The 18,594-nt window shown below is 41.4% G+C and overlaps 1 protein-coding gene across 1 annotated transcript; it reads right to left on the bottom strand.

The window, feature by feature from the left end:
- Window positions 1-382: 382 nt before the first annotated feature.
- Window positions 383-14,401, bottom strand: CLRN2 (clarin 2). Its single transcript, XM_060776148.2, has 3 exons — window positions 13,946-14,401; window positions 8,116-8,295; window positions 383-819 (listed from the first exon to the last, which is right to left on the bottom strand). Exons 1-3 carry the CDS (start codon window positions 14,196-14,198, stop codon window positions 554-556), a joined length of 699 nt encoding a protein of 232 aa, XP_060632131.2. The 5' UTR covers window positions 14,199-14,401; the 3' UTR covers window positions 383-553.
- Window positions 14,402-18,594: the final 4,193 nt, after the last annotated feature.

The following is an 18,594-nucleotide window of genomic DNA, read 5'->3' as shown; positions in this document are numbered from 1 at the left end:
CCACAGGGGTACATCATGTCGGAATAAAACTCCATACATTATCTCAATAAAAGAGATGGGATTCTTTTAGCTTAGTCTTTCTCACATCGACCTATATACAGATTTCTGCATGGGGAGATCTGCATTTAGCATTGTTACACTACCCCAGACAGTTCAATATGTGGTGCCATTGTTTTAGGACTATAGCAGAAGAGAAAAATACGTCCCTGAGGTAAACTTCTTCTCTTGTTTCTTAATTCAGGATTTTGCTGGTCTCTGGGCAAGATGCCATTAAGCAAAAGAAGAATGTTCTTGCTCTGTTCTGGGATCCTGAAAGTTTTGGCACAACAGGTGAAAAAAAAAACAAACAAGAGACTTGTGCTGTTCTCAGTCTTCCCAGAAAAATAATGGAATACATGACTTGATCAGAGTACCCTGGGCCTCAGTACTGGCCCAAATCATCCAAATTGTGGTGCTGCTGGATATTTTCTCCACATCTTGTAATCCCTTGCCAGTGTTATTAACTTAAAATAGACCACACATGTTTAAAACAAAGCAAGTGAGAGGCAGATGTTTAGTACATGATGTCTTCAGCTGTAACGTTGGCTTCTTCTGGCTTGGTCTTTAGTGTAGGGAAGTGAATCAAGCTGAGAGCAACCAGTAGCAAATTGACACCGTGAATGGTTGCGCTTGCTACACAAAGCCAAAAACAGTGCTGGTACTGTTCTTCCAAGATGACAAACTGGAAGACATTTTCCCGGAAATTGGCAATCCTTTCTGTAAGGTTATGCAACTCAACAGCAGCCATGAAGCTAGTTACTGCTAACACTGCAAAAACCCCTGCAAGAAAATTTAAAACATTTATTAATATATCTGAATGCAACAAAGGGTAGTCCCTGCTATCTATTTTTAAACTGATTGTTAATCTATATGCTTGTTTATATATGATATAGGTGTTATATATTGCTTTCAATGAGGTTTACTCTCATCTCCAGCAATATTTTAGGGGTAGGGGCATAATGTAATGAAATAGCTAATTATAATGTATGCTTTAAATGTGTTTATTGATGTTGGGATATGATAAGTGCAGGCCAGCTTATGTGTTGCCTGAGCTGAGGCGTTGCTACAGCGACGGAACCGGCTGTTAGAATGTATCCAAGTCAGAGAAGCCAAAGGGGCGGAGCTAACTGCCACTTGGCAGGGGCAGGCATTTTAAGAGTGAGTTTCTTTTAGTCAGTGGATAAAAGTGGAAGCTGTGTTCTGGTGTGTGGAGAAACCGAACCCAGGGGTTTAAGTCCAGCCTGTGTGTTTTCAGAGTCAATTGGACCTGTTTAAATTAGTAATTAGTTCATGAGCTAAGGGGAAAAGAAACCCCAGTAGAAATCCATAACTTCAGTGGGGATAGCTGAAAGGGAAAAATAGGCAAGTCAGTGCTTTGAATTGTCATTTAAGAAAAGAAAGATACTTTGCAGTGAAATAAGTTTAAAACCAGTCTGATGGAGGTAAAAGCCATACTGAGAGTTATATTGGAAACTGTTTAACTAAAGTAAACTGTAACAACATTTAAAGGAATACAGAATAACTATGAAGAGTTGTACACCTGCGAATCCATAAATAAATATTTTCTTGATCAGTTCTTTATAATTAAGACTCATGCCCATTTATTGAGAAGAAGATTTACCTCAGAAGAAGGCGGTTGAAGATATTGGAAGAAAGGATTGTGATTTGAGTTACTCCTTTTAAAAAGAAGTGCCTCAAGTAAAAACATTATAAAAGTCAAGCCTCAGCTGCACGCACCACCATTACTTTAGTCTCCTCATTGCCCTGGTTATATATTTGTTTGTTTGTTTGTTTGTCATTTGTTCGTCATATTTTACACATGTCAATGCACAAAAACACATATTCAGCAGAGTTTCAGAAGTATTTCTTGAAGTTGCCCAAAATAATCTACTCTCCTATAAAATATATTTGCCTTTAAATCATGCTCTCAAGAGACAAAATAGTCTTCTTTCAAAGTAACAGAGCTGGTTTACTTACAAAATTTCATGTATACAGCATACAGGCACTTTGCTTATGAATTGTTAGAATGGAATTTTGTAGTAGTTTCCCTGTGTAGGTAACATAGGACGTTTTCCTTAGAAATAATATTCCATAGCCCAACACCTCTCTATTTTGAGAGTCTAATAAGTCTGTAAACATACTGTTCCTTCATTGAAGTCTAAAGCATAAAGACGGCTTCTACTCTCTCTAAGAGTCTAAAGCAAACACTGAACTAAAATGGAGTCAGAATCCTGAACATGCTCAGTTCTGATCATATGATCTTCAACCCCTCCCACAACAAAGAAGTCAGGTAAAATTGCAAACCAATACACACATACCATACAGTAAGCAACTATATACATAACAAATAACTAGTGGAGGCTTGAGAAGGCTGCTACTTCCAACACTAAATGCTTTTGCATCCTTTGAAAACCACTGAACGTTAATATGAGCCATCTGCACAAACAGCCAACAGAGGCCAAACCTGTTCCTGAAACGTGGTTTTCACCAGAAAGACTAGTAGGAAGGGAGCCAAGAAGACAGTTCCATCTTGTCTCTTGTGACATCAGAGCCCTTTCCCCAGCACCAAAGGCCACTCTGGGGCCAAAGTAAAGAAGGGAGCCAAGAAGACAGTTCCATCTTGTCTCTTGTGACATCAGAGCCCCTTCCCCAGCACAATGGCCACTCTGGGGCCAGAGTAAAGAAGGGAGCCGAGAAGACAGTTCCATCTTGTCTCTTGTGACATCAGAGCCCCTTCCCCAGCACAATGGCCACTCTGGGGCCAGAGTAAAGAAGGGAGCCAAGAAGACAGTTCCATCTTGTCTCTTGTGACATCAGAGCCCCTTCCCCAGCACAATGGCCACTCTGGGGCCAGAGTAAAGAAGGGAGCCAAGAAGACAGTTCCATCTTGTCTCTTGTGACATCAGAGCCCCTTCCCCAGCACAATGGCCACTCTGGGGCCAGAGTAAAGAAGGGAGCCGAGAAGACAGTTCCATCTTGTCTCTTGTGACATCAGAGCCCCTTCCCCAGCACAATGGCCACTCTGGGGCCAGAGTAAAGAAGGGAGCCAAGAAGACAGTTCCATCTTGTCTCTTGTGACATCAGAGCCCCTTCCCCAGCACAATGGCCACTCTGGGGCCAGAGTAAAGAAGGGAGCCAAGAAGACAGTTCCATCTTGTCTCTTGTGACATCAGAGCCCCTTCCCCAGCACAATGGCCACTCTGGGGCCAGAGTAAAGAAGGGAGCCGAGAAGACAGTTCCATCTTGTCTCTTGTGACATCAGAGCCCCTTCCCCAGCACAATGGCCACTCTGGGGCCAGAGTAAAGAAGGGAGCCGAGAAGACAGTTCCGTCTTGTCTCTTGTGACATCAGAGCCCCTTCCCCAGCACAATGGCCACTCTGGGGCCAGAGTAAAGAAGGGAGCCGAGAAGACAGTTCCATCTTGTCTCTTGTGACATCAGAGCCCCTTCCCCAGCACAATGGCCACTCTGGGGCCAGAGTAAAGAAGGGAGCCGAGAAGACAGTTCCATCTTGTCTCTTGTGACATCAGAGCCCCTTCCCCAGCACAATGGCCACTCTGGGGCCAGAGTAAAGAAGGGAGCCAAGAAGACAGTTCCATCTTGTCTCTTGTGACATCAGAGCCCCTTCCCCAGCACAATGGCCACTCTGGGGCCAGAGTAAAGAAGGGAGCCGAGAAGACAGTTCCGTCTTGTCTCTTGTGACATCAGAGCCCCTTCCCCAGCACAATGGCCACTCTGGGTCCAGAGTAAAGAAGGGAGCCGAGAAGACAGTTCCATCTTGTCTCCTGTGACATCAGAGCCCTTCCCCCAGCATCAACGGCCACTCTGGGGCCAAAGTAAAGAAGGAAGCTGAGAAGACAGTTCCGTCTTGTCTCCTGTGACATCAGAGCCCTTCCTCCAACACCAATGGCTGCTCTGGGGCCAAAATAAAGAAGGAAGCCGAGAAGACAGTTCCGTCTTGTCTCCTGTGACATCAGAGCCCTTCCCCCAGCATCAACGGCCGCTCTGGGGCCAAAGTAAAGAAGGGAGCCAAGAGGACAGTTCCATCTCGTCTCTTGTGACATCAGAGCCCTTCCTCCAGCACCAACGGCCGCTCTGGGGCCAGAGTAAAGAAGAGAGCTGAGAAGACAGTTCCATTTTGTTGCTTGTGACATCAGAGCCCCTCCCCCAGCAACAATATAATATTATATAATACTAATATTATGAATGATGTATTAGTACTATGCTAATAATATAGTATGTTGTATGTACATATGACTTGTAAGCTGCCCTAAGTCCCCTTTGGGGCGAGAAGGGCAGCATATAAATATCATAAATAAATAGTATCCCAAAAAAAAGGACTCACTAGATGCATTTCTCTGATGACTAGTTGTCAAAGGACATTTCTGAAGAATCTAAAAATCATACTATCCATATATTTCCAAATAGATTTCTAATCAAAGAAGGTGTATTCTAAGAAATTGTATTTGAATTGATGGTCATGTTAAGAGTCCTGAAGAAATTAAGTTTTATTAGAATCATTCTATCCTCTGATACGATTACACAGGTTGAGTGTCCCTTATCTGAAATACTTGGAATCAAAGTGATTCCTTTTTATTTATATAGATGTATAAATTATATTTTGGAGATGGAACTCAAGTTTAAATACAAAATTAATGATGTTTAATGTGTGCCTCATACACTTAGACTGAAGGTAATTTTTACTCAATTTGTGTATGAAACAATGTGTACATTGAAATCTACAGAAAGCAAAGGAATAATTGTTTCAGCAACTCATGGACAATTTTGTGTTTTAGAGTATTTCAGATATTGGAACTCTGGATAAGGGATGTTCAGGCTCTACTGAAAAATTAGGTTCATCAGTTTAAGAACAAGAATGGCATCTCTCAACTATAATTGTGACTGAATACCGAATAACTTATTTATATGTTTTATTTTAATACGTTGTTGTTTCCTGCCTTGATCGGGGGGGGGGGGAGGAAGAAATTATTATTTCTATTAGCATTATCATTGTTACTATTAATACTAGTACAATAGACCAACTCTTATATAACAGAATTAACCACAGAGAAATCTAATTTGCCACCCACCGTCACCTGAAATGAAGTATCCTGTTGGCTGTTCTCATTTGTAGGTCTGACTTTTGCAGATTTGATTAAAATGTCATTGCTGTGAATCTGTAGGTCCTCACATGCAATTCTGTGGTGAAGATCTTGTGAAAGTTAACCATAAGAGCCATGCTGAAGAAACTAGGGAATCCTAGAGAATTTATTTTCCTGGGGGTCCTTTGCCCCTAACTGTAATGGCTGTGGGGAGCTGATGGCATTTCAATGGGGCCAGTTCACATGTTCAGCCGAGAGTGGTTCAATGCTTAGAAACAAAGCCTTATCAGTGGTTTTGCAATGTCAGGATAAAGGATGTCTGGCAAGTGGATGCTGAGTCAACTTAATTAAGCTAGGACAGTTAATTAAGCAAAGACCTAGCTGTTTTCTCTAGAAAGAGGCTTACTAGGGCCTCTTCAGCCAGCCGATGCCACAGAGGCAGAGTGTCACAACAAGGTTTTAAAGGACACGGTTATGTGCACCACGTTCCCCATCTTCTATCTCTTAAAACTAGCCTTGATTCCTCAGTTGCTATTGGGGATGTTTTTCCATCAAAATACTGGAAAAGCCATCCCAGCTGCCTTCAGACAGTACATACAATATGGGGTTTCATCTTGTCACTTGCATCAAGCAGAAACATGGCCTATTGTGCAAGGTCTTCTGTTGACCCAGCTTCTCAGGCATCCATCACCTTGATCAGATGAGAAAAAAGGGTCTACAACCAGATTTTTTGTTGTGTCAGGAGCAACTTGAAAAACTGCAAATCACTTCTGGTGTGAGAGAATTGGCCATCCGCAAGGACATTGCCCAGGGGACGCCCAAATGTTTTTCCATCCAGGTAATCCTCAGGGATATTGTCAGAATTCATCAAAGAATCAATATCTAAGAATGTTATCTGACACTGATTTTTTTTTTTTTTTGCTTTTTTTGCAAGGGAAACTATGGGCACATCTTGGTTTTAAAAGCCTCTAACAGAGAAGATCCATTTTACACAGGCTTTTCTTGCCGCTTTTCCTTTTCTTCCTTTCCTTTCCTTTTGTCCAGCTGACAGTTCTTTTAGCAGCATCAGTACTGGAAGGATGAGGAGGGAGGGCTGGAAATACTCAAATCTTGAGTGCTGGGTTTCAGTTACGTGTCTACAGTAAATGCAATAAAGTTAGAGAAAGCTCCTTTTGCTTAGTTAAAAGAGGCTTATATGATTCGGTTGTTTCATTTTCGTATGCCTCGTTATTTTTATTTTTTTTAAGAAACGGTTTGTTTGAAACATGGTTAGCTGCTTTTCTTTTTTGGTGGTGCAAGAATCTGTTCCTATTCTTTCCATGTTATTCCTGCCTTTATGATCAAATGTTCTTTTTAAAGAAGTAATTCCCAGAAACACATCTACTTTTTTAATGGGGATATACCTCTACTTGCATGCCCTGATATTGAAAAATAGTTTCTAATTATCAAAATAAAAAGTGGACCTGCTATGATGAATAAGTTCTCATCCATTTTTGCACTATATAAACTGGTGTGCAATTAAACTTGTAGGAAAACATCATGGTGTGTTCATAAGAAATGCTCTATATATGCCTGCCTGAGAATTATGGTTTGCAGGAGTAGTCTCACCCAGCATCCTATCAATGAGGGAAATATGAAATGGGAGGAAATGGGAGAAGGCCCCTTCTACACTGCCATATAATCCAGATTATCTAAACTGGTAATCCAGATTATCTTTGAACTGGATTATATGAGTCTACACTGCCATTTAATCCAGTTCACAGCATATAACCTGGATTTTATATGACTGTGTAGATGGCACCTCAGTTGAAAGTCTCGACACCAAATCTGGCTTCTTTTTGACAACCTAGCAATAGATGGCTTTTTGTTATAGCCTTGGGGGACCAATTTACATTGAAATGTAAAGTTGTTAAAGTTGTTTTACTTGTTTAATATGTTTCCTCTTTAAATTGTGTATGTTTTAAAAATTAGTCATACGATATGCAAGCCTGAAAACCCATGATAATGAGTAGGATTTAAATATTTCACTATACAAGCAATACCCGATTTGCAAATGAGACTTACAAACTACTCATAGTTAAGAACGTGGGTGAGACTACAGGAGACGAGAGAAATCTACCCTTAGGAAGGGAAAATCACTCTGAAAAGACTTATCATGGGTAAAAGGTGTTTCCATTAAAGCTTTATCACCAATCCTTGTTTCCACAACAAGCCGCATTTTTCAAAATCCAATTATCACAGAGATGGAAAATGAGGTGAAATCTTCTGAACAGAGGCACAAACAGCAAAACAAACACTACAGGGGTGTTCATCCTTCCCTATAATTTCCAAAGCTTAAAGGTAAAGGTAAAGGTTTCCCCTTGATATTAAATCGAGTTGTGCCCGACTCTGGGGTGTGGTGCTCATCTCCATTTCTAAGCCAAAGAGTTGGCATTGTTCGTAGATGCCTCCTAGGTCATATGGCCAGCATGGCTACATGGAGCACTGTTACCTTCCCTTCAGAGTGGTACCTATTGATCGACTCACAGCGGGAGCCTGCTGTTAGCTGGATTTGAGCCTCCAACCTTTCGGTCACAAGTTCAGCAGCTCAGCATTTTAACCTGCTGCATCAATGGGAGCGCCATTCAAACACACACACATCCAAAGCTTATATATGTATATATATACATACACACTACCACACACACACATATACATACATATATGGTTAGAGTTACACTTTAAAATGTACCTGTTCTGACTTCCATGCAAACTCAACTTAAGAACAAACTTACAGAACCTATCTTGTTCATACCTTGAGGGCTGCCTGTATACTGGTTAGATGGTCAATACCAATATTTTGAATGGAATGTAATCAATTACCGTACATCCTTTAAATTCTGATTGTAAATTATGCCTTCAAATGTATGAGGGCCTCTCACATGTTTGCCCAGCCACATCCAAATAAGCGTTTTGTGTATGCAGTTAACTTTTACCTGCAAGGACATTCCACAGGGCGATTCCTCCTGGACCTTTAATAGCCCGGTAGGGAACTTTGAGGATGTTTAAGACGCAGAATCCCAAGCTGACCAGAGCGAAAGAAAACGCCACGCAAAGGAAGAGAATAATCACCACGTGAAGGGATGTGTTCAGCTTTTTCACCAAGTGTGGAAATACTGACAAAGAAAGTAAACAAAGTTGAGGTGTTTCTTTTAACAAACGTAGGAGAGCAAAAGGATGCTATGAAGTTTGACCATACATACAAAAATACTATACCAAAAAAATCTGAATTCTGCAGATAGGTCTAACATTTGTCCAATGGACTTATCCAGGGGTCCTCAAACTAAGGCCTGGGGGGCGGATACAGCCCTCCAAGGTCATTTACCCAGCCCTCACTCATGGTCAAACTAAGTCTTAAACTACTTGAAAGCACACAACAACAATAACAACAACAATTCTATCTCATCAGCCAAAAGCAGACCCACACTTCCCATTGAAATACTAATAACAATTTGTTAAAATTGTTCTTCATTTTAATTACTATATTGTTTTTAAGTGTTTTTTTTCTCTACAAATAAAATATGTGCAGTTTACATAGGAATTCATTCATTTTTTTTGTTTGTTTGTTTTTTCAAATTATAATCTGGCCCTCCAACAGTTTGAGGGACTGTGACCTGGCCCTCTGTTTAAAAAGTTTGAGGACCTCTGGACTTATCAATGGATTTTGTTCCACAAAATTTGTTTAAGTCAGACCTCATAATCTCTGAGGATGCCTGTCATAGATGCAGGTGAAATGTCAGTAGAGAATGCTTCTGAAACATAGCCATACAGCCTGAAAAACTTACAGCAACCCACTGATTCTGGCCATGAAAGCCTTCGACAATACATTTAAACCCTATTAACTGCAACTCTAGATACAACTATTGTTGGATTTACCAGTAACTCTATATAAATTAAGCAAAACAGGATGCTTGCACAACAAATCATAATTTGATTTATGTAGGCATTTTAGCCCGGTGTGCATGTCTGAACTGATCTTTGAGTCAAGAGCAATTTTCTTCCTTTCTATGGACGCAACAAAGCATCTCACCTCACGGTTAACTTTTAAACAGTTACGCTCTATTACTAACAGGCCATTTACTCAAATTCCAGTGAAGTGAAGGAATGGATCTATTGCACTGATGTTGATTACAGTGTAAACCCGATTCAGAAGCACTGAAAAGCAATTTCCAGGGGAAATACAGTGTGTACATTGAGTCCTTGGTATTAGCTGGATTTTAATTGCAGGATCTCCCAGGTATATAGGATCCAAGGGAGGTAAAACAGGAGCTTCTTCCCAGTCAGAAAGGTAGGAATCCCTGACTTTAAGCTCATCTACACTTTAGTATCAATGCAGCCTGATTGCTGTGGCCCAGTGCTATGGAATTCCAGGATTTGTAGTTTGGTGAGGGACCAGACCTCTTTGACAGAGAAGGCTACAGACCTTGTAAAACACAATTACCATAACCTCATAGCATTGAGCTATGGCAATTAAAGTTGTGTCAAGCTATTCCACATGATACACACACCATGAGATTAGAATGAGAAAAGAGGACTCCTAAAACTCCATTAGGCACCTTCTATACTGCCATATAATCCAGATTATCTAACCAGATAATCCATATTGCCTGCTTTGAACTGGATTATATGAGTGTACACTGCCATATAATCCAGTTCAAAGATTATCTGGATTTTATATGGCAGTGTACAAAGGGCCTTAGAGCCCTTCTACACTGACATATAATCCAGAATATCAAGGTAGATAGTCCCCATTATTCTTTTTGAAGTGGATTATCTGAGTCTACACTGCCAGATAATCCAGTTCAAAGCAGATAATCTGTACTATTTATACAGCTGTGTAGAAGGTGCCATCAGTTCGCCTTCATGGTAGTGATATCGAGCTCTTTTTGGGGGGCTTTCCCAGCGAGGAAGGCCCCAGAAGACCGCAAAGGGGGTCTTTGACCTTGGTGAGCTGCCAGCAAAAGCCAATCCAAAGCGCAAAATATTAAGAATTAATCCCACCAGAGGCTGAAGAGGTATCCAGCGACCGAAGCGTTTATTTCTGCGATTCAGCTGAAAAGGATGCGTTACAGGGATATTTCCACCATAAGCATGCTGGGGTACAGTGATGCAGGCATATTTATACAATTTTTGAAAACCCAGAGTTCAACCCTCCTGCCCCGGCTCCTCTGATGTTCCCCGCTGTGATTGGGTGATGGGCGGACACCTGGGAAGCAGCCCTCCCGCCCCTGGCGCCTCTGTACCAATCAGGAAGCTCCAGTGGTCTGTAGGATCCAATGGAGAGACCTCTGTCACATGGTGGCGACAGCCAATCAGGAGAAATGGGGGCGGGATGAGGGAGCACAAAGGAATCTGGGAAAGGAATCTGCAGACAAAGGAATGCCATGTGCTCAGCGAAACAAAGGAAAAATGTCTCCAGATGTTTGACAAACAAAGGCTTTCCTGTCCTTGATGAGTCTGGCAGGGAATTTGAATAGGCTAGATCAATATCGGACCACCCGGAGGGTCAACAATATCTGGGTGAATTAATCAGTCTCTTTTTCCGAAGCTCTGCTGACCCTTGTTCCTTCGCTGGCCATGCTCCGAGGGCTAGGGTTGGGGCCAGCAGCATTGTCCATGCAAAATGAGTCAATCAATGGGTGATTTGGGGGAAAGAGGCTTGGGCTCTGTCCCCAGGCAGTTCCTGGTCTTGCTGGTTTCTTTTTGGGTGAAGGGTCAAGAGGGGAAGACACAGGGGAGTCCATAAGGGTTACATATTTCATTTTCATAGGCCACAGGCATCACCAGTATACAGGCATTCCATATATCACCACCCACCACCCATCCCAACCCCAATCCACAGTAATAAGAAAATATTTTATTCATTTCATAAAAAGAGAGGAAAGAACTAGAAGTCCCAAAGTCTGGACGGAAGGGTTTTGGGTGCAGGGGCCAGTCCATGCATCAGGCTGGCCATCAGAAGATCAGTCCAAGGTCCGGGTTGGTCAACAGAAGATTGGCTCCTTCTGGGAACAGGACCTGGAGCTGAAGGGGGAGCTGGGTTGGGTAGTAGCAGAGTCCATAGTCCAGTGCACAAGCCAGAGAATTCACAAAGAGGAAACAGGAACCCAGTTATGTGTGCTGGGTCAGGAAGCGGCAGAATCCATCGTCCGGCCCTTGGCGAACTACAAATACTTGGGGGGGAGATGCTCCGCATCAGTAGGGATCTAGCCAAAGCAGGATTACCATACCCCACTATTTTTAAAAGCACATTTATGGTGTTATTAGTATGGCTCATTAAAAGTATAGGGTAAAATATCTTCACCTGGCAAAAGGATGCATTGCCACGTGACCTGTTCTAGGGAAGGATGCCCACAGGTAAAATATCACTATTGAAAAAAAGAGTCAATGCACAGCTCAACAGAAGATATTTCACCTGCTATCTTCATGTACATATAGATTACAGTGGAAACACGTTCCTTAAAATTGCTGGGTTCCACATGGTGTTTGGCAATGGTCCTCCAGGTGTTTTAGATTCCTGATAGTCGGCCAAAATGGTTTGGACTTCTGACAGTTGAAGTCCCAAAGACCTGGAGGACCAAAGGTTGGGAACACTGGTACATGGTGTTCAAAGCTCTGTATTGCTCAGGCAAGTTCATACTTCCCAGTATGAACCTGCCTGGGCCCTGATATCTTCAGGAAGGGCCCTTTGCTCGTTCTCACCCTCATCACAAGCTTGGATGGTGGGAACGAGAGACAGGGTCTTTTCAGTGGCAGCCCATGGACTCTGGAACTCCCTTCTTCCCAGGGAAGCCAGAATGGCCCCCTCCCTCCTGTTGTTCCAGTGGCAAGTTAATTTTTTTCTTTTCAAGTTGGCTTTTAAAGAAGAAAATTTTATAGACCGAGCCAGGAGTGCTGTTAAGTGTTTAATGTACTTTAATGTACTTCTGTTTTTATGTTTATGTTTTTTCCATGTTTGATATAATACGTTATGTTTAAATCTTATTCTAATTTGCTAAGTTATAATTTGTTTTTATATGCTGTGGAGTTTAATTTTCGTTATTATGTGTCTATTAGTTGTTATGTTCAGACATTGAATGTTTTCCTTTTTTGTGATTGGAATCTGCCCTGAATTCCTTTGAAAGATAGGGCGGAATATAAATAAATAAAGTTGTATCATCATCATCATCATCATCATCATCATCATCATCATCATCTATTTTGGAGTTTAAATGTTTTAAACTGTTTTAATTATTCATATTTAATAGTGCTTGGTTTAATTCCCTTTTCGTGTTTAGAGTCATTAAGTTTTATATTATACTAGCTTGTGGACCCAGCAGTGCCCAAGTTTTTGTTATGTGCCATAGGAAAGGGTAGTTAAGGGTAAAGGGGAAGACAGTGGGTGGGGTCATGCAAATTCCACACCAACGGAGAGAGAGAACGGAACACTGAGATGTCCATTCTGGAGGAAAAACATTGTCCCCAGATGAAAGCATTCCTTGGGTGATAGGCAGTATGGTATCTGGGGAGGACATTGGGAATATTTGGGAGACATGACGCCCGCTGTAACTTGAAATGTCCTTGGAGGGGATGGCTTTTGGTGGCTCTTCAGCACTGTGGGTTATAGCTCTTTGTGAAGGCAGAAAGCTGTCTGTGTAAGCAGACACCATGGCCACATACACAATTTTCACTTTTATTATGTGTATGTGTGTGTGTGTGTGTGTGTGTGTGTGTATATTGTATTATTTACCATGCTGAGTCTCTGTTAAGGGAGAAAAAGCTGCATATAAATAATAATGATAATGATACTATTAATAGGTTGGAAGTATTTTGAGGATTCTCAGAAACTGATGAGCAACTCCTGTGAGGGAGTGTTGCTGTTAACGGCTCATTCCTAAACTACAAACCAGAAAATTCTGCAGAGGCAGCAACTGGATTTAAAGTGGATTCATTCTCTAGTGTGATGAGGTCTCTAAGCAGTGAGGTTAAAATGACTTCAGTATGTAGTCCCAGGGCCCTTCTACACAGTCATATAACCCAGAATATCAAGGCAGAAAATCCCACCATATCTGCTTTGAACGGGGTTATCTAAGTCCACACTGCCATATATTCCCATTCAAAGCAGAAAATGTGGGATTTTATTCCGCTGTGTGGAAGGAGCACCAATTATAAAGCTAGTGGGTATAATAGTCTGCATGAACTGAAGTTTCCATGCAGTTCTCAATGGCTCCTCACCAATAACATTACTGTAATTAGTCCTACATGGTTGTGCAATAGTACTGGGTATATTTGGACTACTGATTCCAAAAACGGCAGCAGTTTTCCCTTATCAGCTCAAGTTTTTGAGATACAGAACATATGTCATCAACCAGTTGCCATCTGCTCGCCCATAGAAAACCATATTACTAATATCTAAGCAATGAGAGTTGATATGGGATATCCAATGCAATTTTTTAAATAAGTCCTCAAAATAACCCCAGGAATAGGCCTTGGATATCAATATTTGTTGTTGTTGTTGGGTTGTACAATTGCTTCATCTTTTCCATATGGTTTGGCCCCTCTCCTGGGGAATGGAATAATTTTAGACCACACCTTTCCTCTTTGCATGACCAATAGGAGAAATGAGTCCTCCCCTCACTTATAAATTCCCACACCAATTTTAAAATAATTTCAGATAGTATTTCAGGGGCTCTTAACCAGATGTCCCAAAAGTTGCTTTACATGCACCAGAAGCAAACACATGCATGTATGAATACATTCTCGGAATGAAACCAACATGTTACTTACTGGTGAATCTGGACTGCCTCCCACCTAACCCACACTGTCGCATTTTGCCACCGCCAAAGAGTCCGTAGTAAAGTTCCCCCATGAATTTTACCAGCTCTGGGTCTGTGGCGTTGACCAGCTCGGCTCCTGTTTTGCAAAGGATTTTTGCCGTCATCCATTTCTGAGTGCCCATTGCGATGAGGATCAAGATAAAAGATGCAAAGCTCAATGCAGCGATGAAAGCAAACACGGTCTGTTTGAAGCAGCCAGGCATTCTAGTGGCTTGGAGAAGCAGTATTTCAAGGCCTCTCAGCCGTAGGCGAGGGATTTTTCACAGGCGATCTCAATGGTTTCAAAAACATCCTTTTATGCGGCATGTTTTCCCAGGCACATGTCAGTGTACGGTTCCTCCTTTTTCAAAATAAGAAGAAAGAAGATTGGCTCCAACAGGTACATTCCCTACAATAATCCACAACAGCAACAAAGAGCTTCATCCTTCTGCAGGGCAATGGTGCTTGTTGTTGAGAGTGTAACACCATATCCGTTACATTACTAATGTTTCATTTAAAGGCTCAAATTCTTTACCTGTTTTAAATATTCAAATGACATCCATTTTTGACCTGCAAGATGTCTAGCTGCAAAGGCTGTTTACTTAGTTTCCGAAGAAGTCTCTCATAATTGCCTGAAAGCAAACTAAGCGAGAAACATGTTAGAATGTGCGGTTGCATGGCATGAAATGGCCATCCTATTGAGTTAGGATTTTCTAAATGTCATTACTGTCATCCCTCCCACAGAGATGACTTTCTAAGACTATTAACTGAAATAGACATACAATATTTCTTGGATGCCTGGGCTTGCTATATGAGCAAGTATCTGGACATAAATGAGGATGCAAATTAGGTGCAGCTAAGAAAACCAGTCGCTTTCCCTGCAATTTAGCGCTGGAAGCATAAGCCTGCTTGGAAATGCGAATGTGCCTTCTTATAAATTATTATTTTAGTTTGCTATCTTTAATAAACACTAATGGTTTTACTGGCCTGGATGACATCCACTACAGAGGAGGTGGCAGAAACAGTTTGACAATTTATATTAAACTGTGAGAAGGAGGTTTTTCAATTTATTCAGGGAAAGAAGGCTTTGAAGAGCACCGTGTATTTGTGCACTTCCCTCCTTTACCATGCTCAGTTCTTTATGTGTAACTCACCTACAGAACCCAAAGTCCATATTGTGATAATAGCATTGAAATCGAGCAATTTAAAGCAGCTGCGGATAGTGAAATCCGGGCTGTGGATAGGGAAACCTTTCTCTCTATATCTTTATTTTAACCACGAACACAACCTTTTTAATCTTTGTACAATATCTATGCTGGCTTCTCCTGAAGTTGAACATGACCCCCCCCCCCCCGCCAAATAAAAGATAGTAACTTATAGTTTTGCTAAGGACAAGGACACCAGACTGGATAATAAGGGTTAAGCCTTGGTCAATTTGCCAAGACACTAACAACAACAAGGACCCTTCCCATGTTAGGTAGTGTGTACATTTAATCAAGGTTTTATACCCTAGGTTTCATCTATAGCAGAAGGTAGCACATTTATGACTAAGAAACCATCTCCCTTTACACTCTCTTGAACTTCTATGGGACTCTGGTGGGAGGGATAAGTGGGTATATTTTCTATAACATTATTTCTATATTTCTATATTCCTCCCTGTGTATCTGACCTTTTCCTGACCCTTTTTGCCCCATTCCCCTTTGGAAAAAATGTATAAAAAAATATAAGGAATCCGCCCTGGCCCTGGAAAGGAAGAAATTAATGGTTGAAAGAACCCTTATCAAAAGACACTCTTTGCATGGGCTATAACAAAGGATCGTGACCTCTGGCATCGGAGGTTTTGGCCACCAGAGGAAACGGCCGCTTGGCAATTTTGATTAAATCTCAACTAGGACAAAGGAAGGCCTTCGGAAAGCCGTTTCACGTCCTGATCTGTCACCCATTCAATCTCTCTCACTAAGACATCCACCTAAGTTTCCCCCATTGTCCCCATGTCACAGCCTGGAAGAAAATCCGGATTATGGCAGTATTGCCTGATATCAATGTTTATTGCAGCCACTCAGAACAATAGAAAGACTATCTCGCAGGCCTTTAGGACTCGCCGGCCCCTTGGACATTTCCTGAATTTCCATAATCCACTCAATAATGCATTGTCCCGCCTCCCTCTCTCCTGATTCGCTGAGGCACCGAGGCGGCAGAAGCCCTATGATTGGCCCAGGCACGCAGCGGAAGCCTTGTGATTGGCCCAGGCGCTTGAGGGGCGGAAAAGCCTCCTCCCAGCTGTTGAAGTGCCAGCCAATCACCTTCAAGCTGGGCGGGGAGCGGGAGATTCAAACCGGACAACTCTGTTTTTCTATAAAAATGGCTTTTATTTGTACTCATGCATGCTTAGCTTGGCGAAATATTGCTGCTTTGCATCCTTTTCAGCTGAACCGCAATAAAATCATCTCGGTGGCGCTTCCTTCAACTTTGGTGAGATTTCTTTGGGGAACTTAGGAAAAACCTTTTAAATTGTTTTCTCACCATTGTAGCGAGCCCTCTTTGGTGGGTCCGCAGGGTCTCTCCTTCAGGGCCAGACCCTTTTAAATTCCACCTCGATTTCACTCGTACCTATTTCATAGAAATTGCCAATTTATCTTTAATTTCTTTTGTTTTGTCCTCCTGTGAACCTTCTTGGGTTAAACATGCAGTAATAACTGATTGGACTTGCTCAAATTAATAGTTATTCCAATTTTCGAGATTCCCTTTTTTATCTCTCCATCCCCAGGCTATTACCGCCTTTCCTGCCAAAATCATTGCTTTAAATAAATCTTGGTTCTTCTCAGCAATGTTTTATTCCCTGTGCTTGCCATCAACATAATTGACTTGGATTGTTATTTTGAAAAGTTTCCCCATTTTTTAAAAAATTATCTTATCCCAAAAAGTTATTGCAATTAAACACTCCTACCACGTATGTGCATACCCAGCCTTTCTCTACTTTACAGTGCCAATACAATGAACTTAGTCCTGTTCCTATATTTGCGAGTTGAGCTGGTGTCCTGTACCATTTCCAGATAACATTGTGGGGTATTATTGAGATAGATCATTCCTTACTGAAATCCCACCTATGCTCTTGTTTACTGAGGCTGCATTTATGGCTGGATTTACATTGCCTTATAATGCAGTTTCAAACTCCATTATATGACCAGTGTAGACTCATATCATGCAGTTCAATGTAACTAAACCACATATAGCTATACATATATAACCACATATAGACACATATATTATGTGCCATGGTGGCGCAGTGGGTTAAACCCCTGTGTTAGCTGCATTAAGATCACTCTGACCAAAAGGTCATGAGTTCGAAGCCAGCCTGGGTTGGAGTGGGTTTCCAACCAATTGTGTAGCCTGTTGTCGACCTTTGCAACCTGAAAGACAGTTGCATCTGTCAAGTAGGAAAATTAGGTACCACCTTAAAGTGTGCGGAGGCTAAATTAACTAATTTATGAGGCCATAAAAAGACTCCAGTAAAGCACTCCTGCAAAAAGCATGCGGGGAATGCGGAAGTACTTAATCAGTGTCGCAGATGGATGATGAAAGCGACAGCTCCCCTGGCGGCCAGAAAAAGTTAAATAGCCTCTGTGTTTGTCGCTATATGTTGTATGTCAAAATTGGCATTGAATGTTTGCCATATATGTGTACACTGTAATCCGCCCTGACTCCCCTGCGGGGTGAGAAGGGCGGAATATAAAAGCTGTAAATAAATAAATAAATAAAATTACCCAGTCCTCGCTCAGGGCCAACCTAAGTCTGAACTGACTTGAAAGCACACACCAACAACAACGCTATCTCATCAGTCAAAAGTAGACCCACGCTTATTAATTAATTAATTAATTAAAGACATTTATATGTCGCCCTTCTCATTCCAAAGGGGACTCAGAGCAGCTTACAAGATATATATACATACAATATACTATATTATTAGCATAGTACAATATCAGTATACCATTATATTGTAATATTATTAGTATTATTACATGTAATAAAAATATATAATTATAATATCGTATTATTATTAGTATTAAATTGTATTACATTATAATATTATAAATATTATATGTATATATTATATTATATTATTAGCATAGCACAGGAGACAAGGTGGAACTGTCCCCTTAGAATCATAGAATCAAAGCGTTGGAAGAGACCTCATGGGCCATCCAGTCCAACCCCCTGCCAAGAAGCAGGAATATTGCATTCAAATCACCCCTGACAGATGGCCATCCAGCCTCTGTTTAAAAGCTTCCTTGCCCCCCTCTCTTCACTCTGGCCATTGACTTCCCATTGAAATACTAATAAGTTTATATTTGTTAAAATTGCTCTTCATTTTAATTATTTCATTGTTTTTAAGTGGTTTTTTTTGGCACTACAATAAGATATGTGCAGTGTGCATAGGAATTCATTCATACTTTTTTCAAATTATAATCTGGCCCTCCAAGAGTTTGTGGGACTGTGATCTGGCCCTCTGTTTAAAGAGTTTGGCGCACCTTGAATGCCCTCTTTCTGTTTTACAATACATGCATTTCATAGAATCAAAGAGTTGGAAGAGACCTCATGGGCCATCCAGTCCAACCCCCT

The sequence above is a fragment of the Anolis sagrei genome, chromosome 5 (genome assembly GCF_037176765.1).
Source record: "Anolis sagrei isolate rAnoSag1 chromosome 5, rAnoSag1.mat, whole genome shotgun sequence".
NCBI lineage: Eukaryota > Metazoa > Chordata > Lepidosauria > Squamata > Dactyloidae > Anolis > Anolis sagrei.
Note: the sequence above shows the minus strand (reverse complement) of the source record. Positions and strands in the feature narration are given on the sequence as shown.